A 21,127-nucleotide genomic window follows, 5' to 3' on the forward strand; every position below is an offset into this window, starting at 1 on the left:
GTTATTTGGAATACATTTTGCAGGAGAAGCAATTGAAAGTTTGAAATGCTTAGCGCTCAGAGCTTAACTGTGATTTTCCGATCATTACTGGACAGTGACTATCAGTGTTAATGCCATATAACTCTCTATGTACATTCTATATGTCTTAAGCTATGCATTGACAGTCTTGGTTCATTTTCGACAAGAAAGTGACATCCATCATTCTTGCAGTGGACTCTTCAGTTATACATGGTAGATGCGAGGATCTTCCTTTACTTGTGAAGATATTAAAAAAGACTGTTTACATTATAAAATACTCCATAAGAATATTGCATAACCATTTATATAATGCCTAATCTCTAAATTTCATTGGTAATTTACATTGTAATGTTTTTATTATTTCTCTCTGTTCTCATGATTGTAATATTATTGTTATATTTTATTAGGGACCTCTACAGACAACTGCAAAAGCAGTTCTAATAAAGGGTTATATATATATAACAATACTATGCACATAGAAATGATGTTAAGCCTTCTTATGGAAGCAAATGATGTCAAAATGTGATTGATTCTTTGTAGGGTTAAATGTAGCTAGTCACAGTTTTTAGGCACAACATAAAATTCGTTTACTCAATACAGTAAGTTGCTTTAGTTAATGCATGCATTTTGAAAATAATTATTATCCTCTTTTTTTTTTTCTTTGTTTTACCTCTTCTTTTTAATAAGGACTTGGAATCCAGTGCAGTGTAGGGGAGGTTTATCTTCCCACCTATAGTGCGAGTCAGCTTACTTCATACCCTAAGGGTGAAACCTAACCATTTTTTCCCCCATTACTACATAAGCTAGTGGATTGTGGTGATTTTCTAGTTTGCAGGTTGAATTTTCTTTTGCCAACTTCGTTTCGAATTTTGATACTGACAAATACTACAAATGGTAGTGATTTTGTAACTGGTATGTTGGCAGCTGAGACAAATATCGACAATATTTGTCGGTATTGGAGTTCCATGAAAATAAAATTGTACTAGATTTCTGAGCCGATTACTGGAAGCTAGTGAAATTTGAACATACTAATAATTAATTAATATCAGTATTAATATTAATACATAATAGTTATTTTATATGTTGGGTTGTGGTTATAATTCAAGACTATAGTCAGTTAAGTTTTCGGAGTTAGTAATAATAATTTCGTGTGGCCAAACAAAATACATTTTTAGGTTAGGTCTCGTGAGTCAATTGTTTAGTCAAACCATTGAATTTCATACTGCGAGACAAATGAATTTCATACTGCCAGACAAAATACTTGACATGTTGATGCCTTTCCCGTATAGTTTGCCTACGAAAATATGTTACAAATTATTGAATTATTTTGAATAACCTTCCAACATAAAGTGCGGTAATTAATAAATCATTTAGTACGTAGAATAATGTGATATCTGGTAACAGTTGGCAACACTGACAAGACGGCGATATTTGCTGTTTAGGAACTGTTCTTATGTGACCCTCACTATATACTAGAGATGGGTAAAAAAAGCTGGAACAGTTTATTTGAAACTGTTTCACAATTGTAACTGTTTCGATACAAAACAGTTTCGTGATATGTGTTCCAACTGTTCCAAAGAGTGTTACACTGCTCCAGTGATGACTTCATCTTTCCACAAGGTTCCAAGAGATAAGCAGTTCAATTTCAAAACAGTTTTCCTCTTCTTTGTTGTCTGCAAAGGCCACGTGTAGCGCTATCATTGACCTCCAATCAAAAGTGTATATATAATATTATCCATGTTCCACACGACCATCGTGTGTGCAACAGTAGCCTATGTAGGATCGCGCAATTTAATTGTACGAATCAAATTCCCTAATAAATCTAATTATTAGCTGTCCATTGATGGAGAATATGTTTATGGTGCCCTGACAGTGTTAATTATTATTAATATTCCCGCGAAAAATATCATCGGCTAATGTCATCATTATTAAACTCTTCTAGGGTTATATGCATTATTTTTACTAAAATGGATTCATTTTGAATTGTTATTTACTGTACCCTTAACAGTAACCTACGAAAAATGACTTTTGTCGTCATAATACACTGAACAGCTGATTTAAAGGCGATTCAAGGGCTTTGAAACATGTTCCTGAAGCAGATGAGAGGTTGAAACAGTTGGCACTGATGTTGTAAACATACGGTCTTACTAATAAAAACTCTATATACAGACGTTTAACTGTCTTATACTTATACAATGAGTAGATCGTTTATAAGTCGTGTGTAAATTCCTTACTAATAATCACTACATACGTCGTGTATAACAGTATAACTGTTACACAGCTACGTCATAGTTTCGTCATTACTTCGTTACAAAAGGTAATAAAATATCCAAGGTTCTCTATTGCATCTGGAGAGCGCTCTAGTGTGACGTGTTAAATATCGATAGTACAACTGGCTCTAATCGATTACCACATTACATTTTGGTCAAAGAGTACAAGCTACAGCAATATTATTCTAATAATTCTATGATATTTGGTTTGTTCTTCTGTGGTTACAAGGTAACCACCATCATAAAATGACAGTCGATACGAACAGCTGTTAGAGGGGCGGCCATTTTTTTCCCTATATGCAACACTTAAACGAGGGGTTTCGTGTATATAACTACTGGAAAGCAATTCCCATTGTATAGTTACAGACTGTTTATACGTCCATAGCTTATTCACGGTTTATTACTAACGTTTTCTGTCTCAACTCTACATAAGTCTCGTATAAAAACTGTACACCGTTTATTAGTAAGACTGATATTTTTATGAAACTGTTTCTTCGAAACTGTTATTTTGGAACAGCTTCGTTCATGAAACAGTTACAGTCGAAACTGTTTCTTAAAAAGAACAGTTTATCCCATCTCTACTATATACTGAAGACAAGCTTATGTTGTGAGCCTTTCTGGCTGTGTCAGAACGACACAAGGTCACATCTGAGATAACACATGACAAAGGACAAGTCCTATCACAGAGCCAAGGAAGCAGATAAGAACTGTTTCATGTTCTGTTATGTATAATAATTATTAATACTCTTGTTACTAAAAAGTGGTGCTGCCCTTTTCCATTGATGATTTCCAAACTTTATGGAAGGTTTAAGATGAAATTGTGAACTACAGAACTGCCTGAATTCTGAATACATGGACTTGCTTAGTTTACAGCGTTTTTGGAGAAAAAAAAAAGAAAAAAATATATATTTTGACAGCATCTAAAAGTGTCACACACTTGGAAATAGGAATTGAATAAAAATCTTGTCAAGACTAAGATAGACTAAGCTGTAATATAAATAATCATTTCTGGAACTTGAGAAAGGAAATAATTGTCAAGCACACACTGCATAATATATTTATAAGTTACATTTTTTCCATGTGTGACTATAGTAATTGTATTAATAGTTTATTTCCTTTGGAATATGTATGATAAGAACTTTCTTGTGTTAAATATTAACATACCTTGTTAACATGTTTCGACCTATTTTCGGTCATCTTCGGAACTGGTCGTTGTTGGTCTTGGTGCCTCTTGTTTCCTGTGAGGGTGCGTTCGTAGTGTAGAGTCAAAGGTGTATGTGTTTTGAAATTGAGTTGTGTGTTGAAAATATCGTTGGGGTGTGTTTTCGTGTGTCTGTATATTTCATATTGTTCTAGTGTGTTGAGTTTCTGGCTTTTTGGTTGGATGTGCAGTATTTCCATGTCTGTGTTGATGTCTCTGTAGGTGTGGTTGGCATTTGTGATGTGTTCTGCATATGTGGAGGTGTTTTGTAATTTTGTTATGGCTGTGATGTGTTCTTTGTAACGTATTTGAAATGATCTGCCTGTCTGTCCTATATAGAAGTTGTTGCAGGTGTTACATTTGAGTTTGTATACGCCTGTGTGGTTGTATTTGTTTGTTTGTGTTTGTATGTTGAGATGTTTTTGTAGAGTGTTAGTTGTTCTGTATGCGATGTTGTAGTTTAATTTCGTGAATGAGGTTGCAATTTTATGCGTGTTTTTGTTTTCGTATGTTAGTGTGATGTATTTTTTGTGTTCTTGTGTTTGTGTTCTATTCTTCTGTTTTTTGTGGTTTTGTTTTGTCTTATGTATTATGTTGTCTATTATGTTGGAGTTGTATCCGTTTTCTTGTGCTATGTATTTGATTGTGTTTAGTTCTTCGTTGTAGTCATGTTGGTTCATTGGTATGTTGAGTAGTCTGTGTACCATTGTTCAGAATGCAGCTTGTTTGTGTTGTGTGGGGTGGTTGGATGTGTTGTGTATATATGTTGTTGTTGTTGTGGGTTTTCTGTATACTTTGAATGTGTGTTTGTTGTCTCCTTTTGTTATTGTGATGTCTAGAAAATTTATGGATTTGTTGTTTTCAATTTCTAATGTGTTGTGTAGCTTTGGGTATATTTTGTTTATGTGTTGATGTAGGTTTTGGATCTGTCTTTTGTTTCCTTTGTATAGTATTAGTATGTCATCTACGTATCTGTGCCAATATATGAGTAGCTTAATATCAAAGACTGACATCTGTCGTCTCCATAGTTTTGATCTAGAGGCAATTTTTTAATTCACAGTATTCTTTGTAATATTTAACACAATTTATTTTATAAATATAGTGTTAGAGTTTGCATATGGTTTCACTATAAATGGAAAGAGCATGAAAAATTGTATAAAAAATTACAGCTGTCTAAATTTCGATTGAGGTCAGATGTCCGTCTTTGATATTAAGCTACTCATATGATGTTGTCGTGTGTTTGTTGTTGTCTTTGTTTAGTATGTATGTCTGTTCTATGTGGTATAAGAATATTTCTGCTAGTATGCAGGAAATGGGTTTATTTCCGTGTTAAATTCACAGCTGCTAATGTGTCCCAGAATTGTTCAAGTAAAAGGTAACAACTGATATCAAACAACCTTTTAATCAGCTAAAATAGATATACCCGATCACAATTACTCTATATGCGGGACATTATAGATTGCTTCACACTGCATGTTTGTGCAGTTAAAACCTGACACTTTTGAAACTTAAGTTTGCTTCTTTCCTCATCATTTGACCGTTTAAAAACAACTCGTACAGCCTTAATATTACATGTCGTGCCTGGTTGCATAAAACACAGAATTTTATCTGACATATTTTATCACTGTCATTTGCTTTACTCTGCAACATAATGTACTTAAAAAAACACACAACTTGCTCTCTCACACTCGTGAGAACTTCTTGTGGTGCATTAGAATGGAAGAGATGACTGAACGAGACCAATGAGTGAGCGTTATTGTGTCTTTTGTTCTTATAGTCACGTGTGCAAGGGTATGAAACAATAGCTGCTCTCTTGTTTCGGAATGTGATGCATAAGTATTAAACTCCCAAGACTCCATGATACTATGTTTTTGTTAAATACTTTGCAACATGCCAGACATCTTTGAGAAGAAGAGTTACTGAGGCGAATTTTTCAATAGTCGTAGAAATAGAAATCAATTCATACTTTTGAGCTGATGTTATAGAAGAAGTGACAACTTTGAAATAAATATCTTGTACAACATTATTTGATTAGATATTTTTTGTTAGTTTTGTATGTGTCCACACAGCCGCTAGTTTATTCTTACAGATAAAAGAGACTTGCTAAACGTGTATGCAGTTATTACAGTACTTGTAATAATTTCTTTATTGAATAGGTAAAAGTACTTGTTCATTGTTATGGATAAAAAAAATAGTTTTATTATGCTTGTGTTCATTTATAATACTTACTGAAAAGTTAAATCGTTCAACCCTGATCACTCTTATGTAATACACTGCTAAACTCCACTATATCATACCCAGTAATGCCTTTATATCACACACTGACATATTTCAGACCAGGATTTGATTTATATATCATCGGTTTCTTGGTAAAAGTAACCAAGTCCAAAATGTAAAATTGTTGAGAAAAGGCATTTAAAGGTTTAATGATCCATCCAAAGATAACTACTTTTATTTTGAAGGAAATGTGCTATATTATTAGTTTTTAATATAAAATTATGTCTTAAATTTTCATAATTCTTGGCAGCCTTCGATGTGACTTGGTCACTTTTACCAAGAAACTGGCTATATATATATATATATATATATATATATATATATATATATATATGTTGTTTTCTAATGCCAGGCATTTGACAATAAAGTTATTTGACCTCTTGCACTCCAATATTTTTCAAAGATATTATCATGACCAGCCACTGAAGCACAGATTTTGAGGTGTTCCGAATCCATTTCTTGGTTTGAGTTGCACAATGGACAGTTGGGGGACTGATATATTCCAATTCTATGCAGGTGTTTGGCCAAACAATCATGGCCTGTTGCCAATCTAAATGCAGCTACAGACGATTTGCGTGGTAAATCGGGAATTAACTGTGGATTTTGATGCAGAGAGTTCCATTTTTTCCCTTGGGATTGTGTTATCAAATTTTGTTTGTTGAAGTCTAAGTATGTAGATTTAATAAATCTTTTCACAGAGTAATAAGTAGATTTAGTAACAGGTCTGTAAGTAGCAGTGCTGCCCTTCTTTGCTAAAGCATCCGCATTCTCGTTTCCCAGGATTCCACAATGGGATGGTATCCATTGGAATACAATTCTTTTATTGAGTGATATTAATTGAGAGAGCATTTTAGTTATTTCTGCTGTTTGAGATTAAGGTGTGTGTTTAGAGACTATTGATAGAATAGCTATATACATATATATATATATATATATATATATATATATATATATATGTCATTAATTTCAGGCGTTTATTCTTTGAGATATTTGAAACAAAAAAAGTTTAATGCAAGTTTGCTTAATTTTGCTTCCTTTTCGAGATAAAAATTGTTTTATATGAAGCATTTCATAGCGTGTTTTGGGAAAGCCATTGATTTAACTCTCAATATGCTCAGTCAGTTTAAGAGAGCAATGTTTTATGATAATAAGTGATTGAAAGAGTTTTAGTTTTGTCCTTTAAATGTGCAGAAATTTGATCTGAACAAATATACCGGTAACTATTTGTTCTGCAAAGGAATTTTATAATGTTGCATTTGTTTGGATCAAATATCTTGATATTTAAAAGAACAAAACTAAAATTCTTTCAATCACTTATTATCACAATACACTGCTTTCTTAAATCGACTGAGCATATCGAGAATTAAATCACTGGCTTTACCAAAACACACTATGAAATGTTTCATATAAAACAATTTTTGTCGCAAGGTTGCAAGGGACAGTGAACAATAGATACCCACCAGAAGAATGGTTAAATATCTACACAGATGGGTCTACTATAGATAACAACTCAGGATCAGGAATTACGTGTGCGTTATTCTCATTTTATCAACCAGCAGGACATCATACAACAAATTTTGATGCGGAAATAATGGATATTCATATCTCACTCCAACACCTACTGTACAGAATAGATAAATTTCAAAATGCTGTCATTCTCTCTGATTCTAAAGCAGCATTATATGCAATAAATTCATATAAAATGGTGTCAATCCAAATTAAAGAATGTCACAAAATGATCCAACAACTTCAAAAACTACAGAAAAGAATTCAATTGCAATGGATACCTGCACATTGCGGAATTGCTGGAAATGAAACTGCTGACTTCCTTGCCAAAAAAGGATCCAATTTAATTCAGAATACAAATACAAGCCTACCTTTTACATCCATCAAAAGACTAATTAAAAATAAATATAAAATCAAGCAAACCCAAGCACTATGTACCAAAGCCAAAGATAAAAAATGGAGCATTTTAATAAAAAACCCAGAAATTATTCCAGAAATCCCACGTAAATCTGCAGTAGCAAAATTCAGACTGCTTACAGAACACGATTGTTTGGCCAAACACTTGAATAAAATAGGAATTTACACAAATCCAAATTGCCCTCTATGCAACAAAGAAGAAGAAATGATTGAAGATCATCTCATAACCTGTGAAGTTCTACCTGATGGATCCAAAACAGAGAAATATTGGAGAGCAAGAACGCTAATGGCTTCATTGCCAAAGCCCGGCATTAGATAACAGCAACATTTTTGTCGCGAAAAGGAAGCAAAAACGAGCAGAATTGTATTAAACTTCTTGTTTGAAATATCTCAAAGAATAAACCTTTGAAATTAATGAAATTACTTACAACAGTTCATTCTGTGTATTGTGCAGCCATGTACAATACTGAGGGGTTTGTCATAGTATTTTAGATTGATGGTACATATGGTCCATTATGCTGAAACAAATTGAGAAGAGTCAATGATTTATCACTCGGCATTGAAAACAAACCAACCATTTTTATATTGTAATATCTATTTATATAAGCTGTAATTGCTACCATCCATTTAAGTTCCAGGATAGGGATTGTTGACTGGATTCCATTTCATGTTACTTTTAAATCTGTTGGTCCTATTCTCATCACTGGCATAACTGAATAATTACGGAAATGTGTACTCATATCTTCATGCATTGATTCTAGTGTGAAACTAAGATATCCAAGTCCTATTATATGTCTGTATCTTGTAGTCATGTTGTATATCAGTGATATGGATTATAAAAAGTCATGTGATGTTCTCTGTATTCAGTAACTAGATATGATATACAGATCATATTTGATTTATAGTAGTCTAAAAAGTATATATTTGTTACAGGGCATTGAAAATGAAGCTTCTGACACAGGAAATGGTGGACATGTATGATCCAGCTCTTATGTTTACTATCCCACGTCTTGCCATCGTTAGTGGATTGTTGATTTTTCCTGATGGTCCACTGTGCCTCGACAGAACTCCTTCTGACATGTCTGAAATGTTCCGTCCTTTCCGGGTTTGTACAGTTTAAATCTGTGAGTTTTTGTAAAGTTCTCTTATTGGTAACTTCTTCTGAAATAGTAAATATAATTCAGTAGAACTTGGTTATAATGACATCTAAGGGACCTTAAAAATTATGTTGTTATAAACGAGTGTCGTAGTAACCGAGATTCACATTATCAATCTAGTGAGGTGGAAAATGAAAAATAACAAACTTAATTAGACTTATTTTAGATTTATGTATTGACTTTTAAGCCTACAATGAACATAATAAAATACACGTAGGGCTACAATTATAAATACAGTATTCTGTATTAAAACAGTTTGTTCAGTACTCATCAAACTACTTTACTTCGAAGTGAAGTAATCAGTCATTTTACTCTGTTATCTTCTACTTGCCCAATACACAATTTCTAGGGCTAAGTTACGTTCTATGTTCATAATTTCAGTTACAACTTCACTGCTCCCTTCCCTAGCTTCATAGAACATGTTCATAATTCTAATGACTTCTAAAGCGTCACTCACTTCTTTTAGTGGCCATACTGCGTTAAAATGCGTGCACTTAGTGAAAACTTCCTGTCGAAACTGATCTAATACCGCATGAATTCGGGTAGGTTACAAGGGGGTGGGGAATCCGCCGCCTGCGTTCCAGAGGTCTATGACAGAAGGAGACTGTAAAGAATTTGTCAGGGTCAGATTTCAACAAAATATTTATTAAAATACTTTGGTTCTTAGAAAATCTTATTCCAAACTGAGGTTGAAAATGACGTTATATGCGAGGTAGACGCATATGCGTTTGTTGTATTAAGCAAGGTAGAAAAGCATATGTATTATGGGGAATTAGTTGGGACCACAGAATATTTGACGTTATAGGCGAGGTGTCGCACAAAACCAAGTTCTACTGTATAAGAAAAATTATTTATCGTTGTAAATTCTGTATTATACTTTCGTTCTTATTGCAGACTCTCTTGCACAAGATACGTGAGCTGTTATGGACATTAAATAACAAGGAACTATTCACGCTTGAAAAGCTTCTCTGCTCTTCAGAAGATCCTGTCGATTTTCGTGCTTCTGGGCAATCTGTTGAAATCCATGATGCTGCTGAATCCTTTGCATCAAACAACTTGACTCCATCTTACCCCACAGTGCCTGATCTTGACGAATTTGTCGCACGCTTTTACAGTGATTATCCGAGCTGTAAACAATTTGTTAAGGACTTTTACGAGAGTACCTCAACAAGGATTGCAGGAGGAGATACATTGGATTCTCAAAGCAGAAAAGTGAACGACAGTGCTTCCAGAAATAGTAATGTGACAGAATCACATGTCAGTGTTCCAAGTATGTGCAAGACTGAAGATGGAGAGGAAGTAGTACCATCATGGGAGAACGCTGAAGACAGTGAGGACGAAACTGAATGGGTGGGCGAGACTTCGGAGTGTGAGACTGTGGTGACGGACGCGTATCACGAAACAGAGGAGATCGGGAGTTCTGTCGAAAGTGACAGCAAGACTGTGGTGTTTTTTCCAGAAGATTCTGCCTCTCAAAAAAATTCACCTGTTACTGAGTGTGCCGTTTCGACACAGCCTGGATTGAGGGAAAGCTTGCTGTTTGGCGAGCATATAAACCCGGAGCAGGAGTCTTGTTCGTCCCACCTGGACTGTGAAGAACAGGAAGGCGTGATGCTGGAATCACAGGATTTTACATCGAGCTTGGTGGGCAGTACGAGTGATTCTGAAAATTCTGAATCTTGCAACCACGTTACATGTTCAGAAACGATTAAGATACCTTCACCTGTTGTGTCTGGTTTCTTGCTTGCTAATCAAGTGGGGCATGAATCGATGCTGGCCTCCATGGAAAGGTTAAGTCCTAGAATTCCTGACTTATCGCCGACAGCTGGGGGCTCCCTGCCTGACGGAGATTCCCGAGAAGCTCTGTCTGTTGCAACCGCAACCCTGTCGACTTTGTTACTTAGTAGCCCCGATATCTCCCCAGTTGGTGGAATGTCAAAGAACCTCGAGAACGATGTAGAAGAAGATTCAAGTGTTCAGTCACCTCTGGACTCTGGAGTTGGCACTGTTGTAAGTTGCAGTGACACTGGAAGTTTTTCTGACAGATCCCCTGATACAGCTTCGGTTCCTGCGTTAATAACAAGTGGAACGAAAGGAAATGTGGAAAATGTGTCGTCATCCATAGGTACTGCTCAAACTTCTTACGATAATGCTCACAAATTTCAACAACGATGGCAGGTTGAAACAATTCCTTGTAGTTGTACTCTTAGTGATAGACCTACAGTGTCCACTAATTTTGGCAGATGTTCTGATCCGTTACGAGACTGTACATCTGATTTATATGCCAAAGGATGTGATGTAAGGACTCTTGCCAGGGAATCGGGTGCGACTGCAGATGTGGGAAGATGTTGTTTAAGTGCGCGTAGGAAATGTAATAATGATATCTGTGATAACATGTTGGATGATGGAAGTGGTGTCAGTAATATTGAAAGTATTGTTGCTTGCCAGGATTGTTTGTTACCTATAGAAGTAGAAAATCTTGACAAAGAGAAATTATTGTCGCCCGATCTTAAATCTTTCGAAGTCTTAAATGACGAATGTGAGGAATTTACAAGTTATACTATTACTAAAAGTGATAGGTGCGACAGAGTTTTATGTGATGAAACTACACCTGAGAGTTTTAGTTCGTGTTCTAATATCCTTCGGGATAGTAAAGAAGAGACAAGTGTTCTTATTTCTGATAACCTAAGACATAGTTTCACAGATGTCCATAGTGCTGCATTATGTAATACCAATGTACCTCAAGATTGTCAAATGTCCGACAAAAATGATACCAGTAGAGAAAGTGGTGAGAATGCAGTTGAACAGTGTAGCTCTAGACCTGCGATTAGGTCTCACAGTGATAAAGTTGAGACTTGTGAACACAAACCTTTGCCAAGTATTGTGGTTAAACTTGAAGAAGGACAAAAAGAAGGAGATGCGGACTGGGACAGTGCAACAAATGAAGGTGGACAGTGTACTTTGTGCAGTAGCAGTGAAATTGGTGGAGCTCAGAGTCAAACTCCAGACCGTCTGTTGAACTACGCAGGCAATTGGGAACATCTGATGAGGAAGCAACCTGCGAGCTCGAAGCTTCAGCTGGGTCCTGAATGTTCAACAACAGTTACTAGTCATGTGGAACGAAATATTGTTAGAGTCAGAAGAAGCAGAAAACCTGTTATTCAGGCCAGTTCCTCGAATAATGTTTCATCTTCCTTGTCTAGTGCTAATGACACTAATTCTCAGCAGGGTGGATCAACATTGACAGTAGTTCCTAGTCGAAATGGGAGGTACGTATTTGAAGCACGGTGACATAAACTTGATTTCAAAAATGTTTGTTGTACGAGGCGCATCCAGAAAGTAAGTTTCCCGATTTTTTCCCCTTGAAAGTAAACGTAATTAGCCGTGTCAATTGCGCATGTGTAACAGATCTATGACGTATCAATCATATGCCAGCCGGACAGGTCCCGCCTGGTGCCAGTAGCATGGCAGCAGTGGTCCGAAATGGAAGCTCTTATTCCTTCTCTCGCCACCTGTGAGGGGTTCGGTCGGTGATAAAGTTCTTTAATGCACAAAGCATTGCGCCAATTGAAATTCATCGGCAGCTCTGTCAGGTCTATGTGCCGAACACCTCTCTCTCTCCCTCCTCTCTCCCCCTCCCTCCCTCCCCCTCTCTCTGTCTCTCTCTCTCTCCCTCTCCCTCTCCCTCTCCCTCTCTCTCTCTCTCTCTCTCTCTCTCTCTCTCTCTCAAGAAATTCCTGTCCTCCGGTGAGCGTTTTGGCAATGACGAAGAGGTGCAGACGTCTGTCACACGCTGGTTCCGTTCACAGGCGGCAGAGTTCTACGACAGAGGGATACAAAAGTTGATCCCATGATACGACAAGTGTCTCAATTCTGATGGTGGCTATGTTGAAAAATAGCTGAAACATTGCTGTACCTGTTGCCAATAAATCAATGAATGTTTTCCTGAATGTGTGTGTTCTTTTTTTTTTTTTTTTTTTTTTTTTTAAATAGGGAAACTTACTTTCTGGATGCGCCTCGTAAATGTACTGCTGAAAATTTAAGATATGATCACACATTGTTACTACTTTTGTTGTGCAACTTTTTTACTGAAGCTGCAAATGTTCTTCACATACAAGCAAAAAGTAGCCTGTTACTTTTTGTACTGCACATTCCAATTGCTGTAGGACTTGCGAAGAAGGTCACGAGTCTGTTATGAGGGAAGACTGGTGAAATATTGATCATTTTCAGTAAAAAAATTCATTTTCATCTTTTTCTAATGAATCAGCAATCTCTTATTTATATTATATTGAGCAAGTTTGTGTTCTGCGACACTTGAAAGCATAAAAATTAAGCCATATTTAAATGGCTGCACTTTGAACTTGAAATGCACACTTTCAAAGACTTATAATTCTGATCTTAAGAACATGAAATTTTTACTTCATGTAATATAGCATATTGTTAGCGAAACACATTATCTTTTTTCTCCCATAAAATAAATACTTTCAAAATTAAAAAAATAAAACATTTAGTGAGTGGTCACTAAAAATTTAAATTTTGAAGTTGCATGTATGTATATACCGTATATATGTGAATACTCTCACATATTTTTTTTTCCAGAATTTAGCTAAAAACTGGTACTCGCATATTATTTGAAATAAGATTGGTACCATTTTGCCTCAAACACTGGATTCCTCATCATTACGTAGGATTAGGCCTAATTTCTTGTAAATAAAACATTGCAGCCAATTTCTTTCTCCTAAAATTAGAATCCGGAGTATTCACATATATACGGTATTTAATTCTCTCTTCATTTGTAGATATGAATTTAAAATTCTGGGTGCTTAGTTCTTTTCTAACCATATCAGTGATACGATAAAAAAAATTCACATTTTTTTCAATTAATTTGAATAACTCAAAACCCATTCTTTTGATCATGATGAAACTTACATGCAAGAATACTTACAGCGAGGGGATGAAGTGTACGAAATATCAAATTGAAATTTCACCCATCATCCCCCTTAACACACGATATTACTTTCACAGTCTCAGTTTAGCTGTTGCTTTGTGTCTGTCTTGATTCTTCAGTGCATTTTATAGCTATATTCACGTTAGGTTTTCAGAAGATGAAATGCAAGCAACTTCTTACTTATCTGTAACTTGTGGCGTGACAGCCCATGAAGGGCTGTTTTTTTACTCATGAGTTATTTTATTATAACCGTGGCTATTTTGCATTTGTAAAACTTAAATTTCTTTGTTTTACACAAACAAATCTGAGATATTGTTTAAAGTTGAACATTTATTAAAGAGCAAGGTGGAGGTGCATTTGACAGCATGAACACATATATACCCCTCCTCCTACCCCTCTCCCCTATCTCTATCCCTCCCTCTTCCTCTTCTCCCTCTCACCATCTGTCCCTCTCTCTCTCCATCCCTCTCCCCAACCCTCACTCTCTCCTCCCTCTCTCCCTCTCCCCATCCCCCTTCCTCTCTATCTCCCAACCCCTCCCCCTCCTCCAATCCCACCTCTCTCACCACCTGCCTTTCCCCTCCCCTTCCTCCCCCTCTCACCATTCCTCTATCTCCCTACCCTCCCCCATCCCTCTCTCCCCCTTTCCCATTCCTCTCTACCCTTTCTCTCCCTCTCCCTGATCTCTCTCCATCCCCTCCATATCCGGCGTCCCCTAACCCTCACTCTTTCTCCATCTCCCCTCCCCTCTTCCTCTCTCCCCTACCCTCCCCTCTATCTCCCTCCCTCTGCCTCTCCCCTTCCCTCTCTCTCCCTCCCATCCTCTCTCCATCACACTCCCCTTTCCCTCTTCTTCCCTCTAACCCTCTCTCCCCTGCCTCTCCCTCTCCGCCTCTCTCCCTCCTCCCTCCCCTTCACTCTCTCTCCACCTCCCTTTCCCTCCATCTACCCATTCATCTACCCCTCCCTCTCTTTCCCCTCTCCCTCCCCTTCCACTCTGTCCCTCACATTCCCCTCACCATCTATCCCTCTCCCAATCTCCTGCCTCTCCCTCCCTCCACCAATATCCCCGTCCCTCTCCCTCTATCCCTCCTCCTGTCTCTACCCCTCCCTTTCTCCCCTAACCAATCCTATTTCCCCCTCGCACTCCCCTTCCTCTTCCCTTCTCTCTCTCCTCCTTCTCCCACTTCCCCATCCCCTCTCCCCGCTCCCTCTCTCTTCCTCACACACTCTTTCCGTTTCCCTCCGTCTCCCCTTTCCCCATCCCCTCTGTCTCTCTCTCCCTCTACCCCTCCTTCCTCTCCCTCACACTCCCTCTTCTGCTTTCCCTCCCTCCTTCCCTCTGCCCCTCTCTCCTTCCCTCTCATATTGCGATTCTAGTTCAGTGATCTGTATTGTTATTTCAACCCTGTTAGGTATTACTGTTAATACCGTTTGTAAACTGTGTTGTTAGGAGCCTTGATGTGCCACTAGCTAGCAGCTATTCTTCCACAAGTTCAAGTTGTCAGAGCTCCATCACAGTAAGCTCCGACAGGTAGGCACTTCATTAACTGGGGAGGTGGGAATGGTAGTCACATTCTCCCTATGCTAGTAAAATAGTTTAGAATCTGAGAAAATAAGATTTTAAATATTAATTAGGATTGTTGAATCAAATAATTTTCAAACCAAACTAAGTTAAAAAAAAAAAAAACACACAAAACTGGAAACATGTAAAACTAGCAGTTCAACATTGCTGTATGGCAGTGAAAGACGGACCCTATTACAATACTTGTGAAGATACTATCTTCTCCCCTGATTTTGAAATGACAGTGAATTATTGTTCACTTTCTGTAATAAAATAAAGTAATACAATTTATAAATATGTACAGCTCTGTACAGTGGGTGCAACCTCTGTTTTACCGATTTTAAGAATCTCTTTTGCCAGTATATTTGTATGTATAGATAAAGTGTTAAGTATTATATATGAAGCTTCCAATTCCAAAACTCTCTACATCCATTTTTAACAATATTCAGGAAACGCCAAAAACTGATAACTTTTTTCCTAATTGTTTGCAGTGTTCGTCATATTTGAAGCTTATTTATGGAAGGAAAGAGGGAATTTAGGCACAACATTCATTAGAAAATTGCTAGAGACATTTAGGTAGATGACGAAACTGCCATTATCTCAATTAAAAAAAAATGAATTTAGACAGTTTTGGAATTGGACGCTTCATATATTACATTACATTATATTATTTCTGATCTGTTCCGTCATTGTTCTATCTTCACCCACTTTTTCTAGCACAGCTTCGTTTCTTATTTTGTTTGTCCATTTCACCTGCTCCAATCTTCTCCATATCTACATTTTGAATGCTTCCAGTCATTTCGTCATAATGTCCATGTTTCTGCCCCATACAATGCTACACTCCACACAAAGCACTTCACTAGTCTCTTCCTTAGTTCTTTTTCCAGAGGTCCGCAGAAGATGCTCCTTTTTCTATTAAGGGGAATTGGACGTTATCGCATGCAAAGTAATGGTAAAAATAGCCTATCTTCAAGCAGTCATAAATGTAATACTATTTATCACAGCTATTTCATTTTTTTAGTGATATATGTATACATATTAAGCTTTAAAATGAAAAAATAATGGTTAATCTAGTGTAAATCCCACCCTTAAATTAATTGTTAAATTTAAACATATTTTTTATATAAATTCACTACATACCTGTGATTAGGTACACTCTATTCACTTATCATAGCACACATTGAATTAAAATTTTGGCCACTTACTGCTAATAGATACTAAAACATACCCTACTAAAATTGTTAAAATATCTGTAATACTATGGGCATAGGGCTTACACTAATCTTCAATTTTTTTAAATTTATTCATGGTGATCATTTCTATAAGTCCTATGCCCATAATATTACAGATACATGAATAATTTTAGTAGGGTATGTTTTAGTATCTATTAGCAGTAAGTGGTCAAAATTTCAATTCAATATGTGCTATAATAAGTGAATAGAGTGTACCTAATGACAGACATATAGTGAATTTATAAAAAAAATTGTGCTTAATTAAAAAAATTAATTTAAGGATAAAGATTTACTCTAGAATATCCATTCTTTTCATTTTAAAGCTTAATATGCATAGACACATAGCTAACAAAAATGAAAGACCTCTGATAAATAGTATTATATTTATGACTGCTTGAAGATAGGCTATTTTTTACAATTATTTTGCATGTGATAATGACCAACTCCCCTTACAGCTTCCTTTGCCATTGCTATCCTCCTCTTGACTTCCTGACAGCAGCTCATGTTAGTACTTACAGTACACCCCAAGTATTTGAAGCTGTCCACTTGTTTCACTGCTTTATTTCGAATTCGTCTCTTACTATGTATTCATTATTTTGCTCTATTGTATGTATTTTTAGCTGAATTTTATCGCAATTATTTAATTTTGGAAATTGTTTATTTGAGATATGTATATATTTTTATTCCATTTAATTGTATTGCCATTTACTTTTTAATTGGTGGACATTTATATATTTGATATTGAAGTGTTCGAAAGATCCAATACAAGTAGAGATAGACTGCAGGAAGCTGTGGCATATTTAATATTATCTTTTCAACTTTGTTTCAGTTGCAGCATGAGCAGTGAAACTTCGTCTTTTAATTCTGAATGTCAGGATGATGAGGAAATTGCTTTGGCAATGCAAGCTGCTGAGATAGCCAATCGAAATGAAGCTCGTGCCAAATTCAGGTTTGTTTCATTCTTTACCTTTTGGTTTTATTACATTTACTAGCTGTACCCGTGCACTCTGCTGCACTTATTAGAAATTAATATAAAGTAATTACACAATTAAAATAGGACGTTTGATCCAGGGAACATTTGTGTTTGATGAAATGAATGTGCACATAAACATTATTTTAAGAAATACAGGAAACGAATGTACAGAATAGCCTATCAAGTTTTCTTTGCATAAGAAGCTATTTTAATCTTACCTTTCCTCGATTCACTCAGAAGTTACTGTAATAACATCATAGAATTATGTCCATCTAAAAAAACAACACTTTCCAATGGTGAAATAATAATTATACAAATCGGTTAATTTAGCTTCCGATTTTACTTCATACAAACACAGAAACATTCTCTGTATGCTATGTTTCATAGCTTTCGATTGTTGTTGTCCAAGGTCCCTTATAGACGAAGTCATTTGTTTTCATTTCATTACTCCGCCTTAGATGGCATTGTATTTTAATTTTAAAACTCATTTATCTCATTAACTATCAGTCCTATCAAAATTTTGCAAAGAATAAAACTTATCGGAAATCATTTTCAAAGAAACTTTCGTTATGTAACACATTTCACAAAAATCAATAATACCCCCCTTTTAAATAGTGTATTTTGAATGCCATATAGCCTAAATTCTAAGTTACAACGAACTTAATTTATATTCCAATTTTCATCGAAATCTGTTCAGCCATTATCGACATACAAACAAAAATTTCAAAAAAGTGATTTTCTGTTTCAGGGTGGTTAATTATATGTTAGGACCAATTATTTTTGGAAAATCCAAAATTACCAGAAAAATTTCTGCTACAGATTTATTATTAGTATAGATTTCAAAGTTTGTGATTTGTTGTTCACAAATATTATGGTTTTCACCGACTATGATACAGAGTGCGATAAATGTTGTAATGATAGGTTCACTTTTGGATGTATATGTATACAATCTTATTACCTTTCTGTAGCTCTTATTATTTTTATGACTCTGAATTGTGTTGTGTGAACAGGTCAAGTGAAGACTTGGTGCATCGTTTATTTGTATGCATTGCTGGTGTGGCAGATCAATTGCAGACGAATTTTGCAGGCGATCTTCGACACATTTTGAAGTGTGTGTTTCTTATGAGTGCAAGTAATACAAATGTCGAAGATGATGATTTGGAGGAAAGTCCTGTGACCACTGAAACAGTAGAACAAGGACCGCCATCTCCTCCTCCAGGGGACAGTGGTATGTATATTTGTTTTAATAGGTTTTATTACTAACGTTTTTTTGTTTGTTCACAATGACAGGATTTTGACTTTCATCTCATTCTCCTTTTTGATTCCCAGTACAAACTTGTAATGTTTCTTTCATCGTTTTTCTTTGTTTAAGCTTTCACGTACATGACTTGAGTAAAGTTAATTGAGGGACCACGATCAAAATGAGCTATGTGACTTTCTTTTTAGAAACTGAATTATTGACGTCATTAGCAAATTTGGATTGAAGACTTTACACAATGAGGGGTTAAGTTTGAAAATGGTTTATTTTAGGCATGTAAAATGCATGGATAAAATCAGTACATAGAGCAAAATGAGATATATTATTATTAATGAATTATTCAAAATGGTATATGCCACTCATTATTTGAACAGAACAAAATGTGCCACATTTCATATTGTTACGTTATATTTCTCCACTATATACAAAATTACCAGGCCAACTGGATGGACCATCTACAGTGGATGTCATCACACAGAATTCCAAGAGCTATGCTTCGTTATCTCCCTCGAGGAGAGAGATCACTGGGACGTTCTAAGAAATGCTGGAGGGACAATTCTTCTTTGAGACTGTAATGGGCTACATGGCCTAATATTTGGAGGGATGATGATGATGACGACGTCATATTTCCAGAGTACGAGACACAGAATGGTCTATAGAATAACTCTTCTCGGATTCTCAGCCAGGTGAGTTGGAGATTAGCTTCCAAGCTTTCGACGGCTAGCTCTGCCATCTTCTTCAGGGATGAAATGATGTGGGACCATGTCTAGCCGGTATATATGCAAAAGTAGGGGGTCCCGCTGCGGGGCAATTAGGAGCTAGTTCCTAGTCCCGATCGCCTTCTTAGACATTCTCATCTCCAGGAAGCCAGATGGCACACTGGGTCTCAGAGTATACAGGAAACCGACACATACTGATCTATATCTGAATGGACACAGCCACCACCACCTGGCACAGAAATGAATGGTCCTGTCAACTCTTCTACACAGGGCGAGAGGGATTTCGGACAAAGAGAGTATCCTTTCTGAGATCTGTCACCTACGTAAGACGTTCCAACAGAACAACTTCGGCAACAGGGAAATCGGCTTGGCCCTCAGAAGGACCTTTTCGGACAAACCACCTGCCGAGGAACAAGAGGAGACGAAGGGCATGGCATACATCCCGTTCTACGGCCCCATCTCGGGAAAAATTAGCAGAATGCTAAGAAAACACGGGATTAAAACCATCCATAAGCCGCCCACAAAGATCCAGAACTTGCTGAGTCCAGTTAAGTACAACCTTGGTCTTAGAACACCTGGTGTCTACAGAATACCTTGTGAGTGTGGGAAATGCTACATCGGGCAGACGGGACGCACTATTATGGAATGCTGCAAGGAACATCAACGCAGCATAAGACTATATTATCCTCATAAATCTGCAGTAGCCCAACACAGCCTAGAAACTGATCACAAGATAGATTTCGGCGCCACCACCATCTTGGACAAGACATCAAGTTACTGGGACTTGGTTATGAAGGAAGCCATCGAAATCCAGCTAGATGGCAATAATTTCAACAGAGACGGGGGTCTACAGCTGAGTACAGCATGGAAACCTGCCATCAATACGCTTAGACAACCACCACACGGCAGACAGTCAGGACCAGCAAGTAGCTCCTGATTGGCTGCCACGTCCACCAACCAGAATGCGCCTCATAGCATCATAGGATAGTAGTTAAGTATAACATTTGGGTTGCATTCAAAAAGTATTGATTATTCAATCTATTTTAAATAAGAAGCAATTAATTGGTTGGGACTAGGAACTAGCTCCTGATTGGCCCGCAGCGGGATGCCCTACTTTTGCATATATACCGGCTAGACATGGTCCCACATCACTTCATCCCTGAAAAAGATGGCAGAGCTAGCCGTCGAAAGCTTGGAAGCTAATCTCCAACTCACCTGGCTGAGAACCCGAGAAGAGTTATTCTATATCAAACGCTGGGAAAGCCTCAAGTCATACAGAATGGTCTATGTTTGCCAAAGGTTGTGTTTTTTAGGTTTCTGCCAGATTTTTCAGAAAACTAACATGGTTGAGACTAATTATACGTCTACATTTCTGTTCTATTTTATAAGGTGAGGTCTGTATTGCTATGAAAAGTATTAATGTAATTTAATATAATAAGCGTTATTTTATGAAATACTATTATAAATTTAATACTATGTCAGACAAAGAATACAGGCTATGACTGCTCAAATTATTCACCTGCTGAGAGGAAAAGGTTTTTATGAAATCATGAATGAGCTATCTCCAGCCCTTCTCACTTTAATCTT

The 21,127-nt window shown here is 36.6% G+C and overlaps 1 protein-coding gene across 1 annotated transcript in view; it reads left to right on the top strand.

Moving 5' to 3' along the window:
* LOC138697549 (lateral signaling target protein 2 homolog) overlaps positions 1 to 21,127 on the top strand; it is a 51,195-nt gene that overhangs the window by 16,569 nt on the left and 13,499 nt on the right. The window contains exons 5-9 of the mRNA XM_069822883.1: positions 8,623 to 8,794; positions 9,741 to 12,115; positions 15,248 to 15,328; positions 17,420 to 17,539; positions 18,574 to 18,791. Of these exons, the coding sequence (XP_069678984.1) occupies positions 8,623 to 8,794; positions 9,741 to 12,115; positions 15,248 to 15,328; positions 17,420 to 17,539; positions 18,574 to 18,791 (2,966 nt within the window). The remainder of the gene's footprint in view (positions 1 to 8,622; positions 8,795 to 9,740; positions 12,116 to 15,247; positions 15,329 to 17,419; positions 17,540 to 18,573; positions 18,792 to 21,127) is intronic.

This window comes from Periplaneta americana, chromosome 4, assembly GCF_040183065.1.
Source record: "Periplaneta americana isolate PAMFEO1 chromosome 4, P.americana_PAMFEO1_priV1, whole genome shotgun sequence".
NCBI classification, from domain to species: Eukaryota; Metazoa; Arthropoda; class Insecta; order Blattodea; family Blattidae; genus Periplaneta; species Periplaneta americana.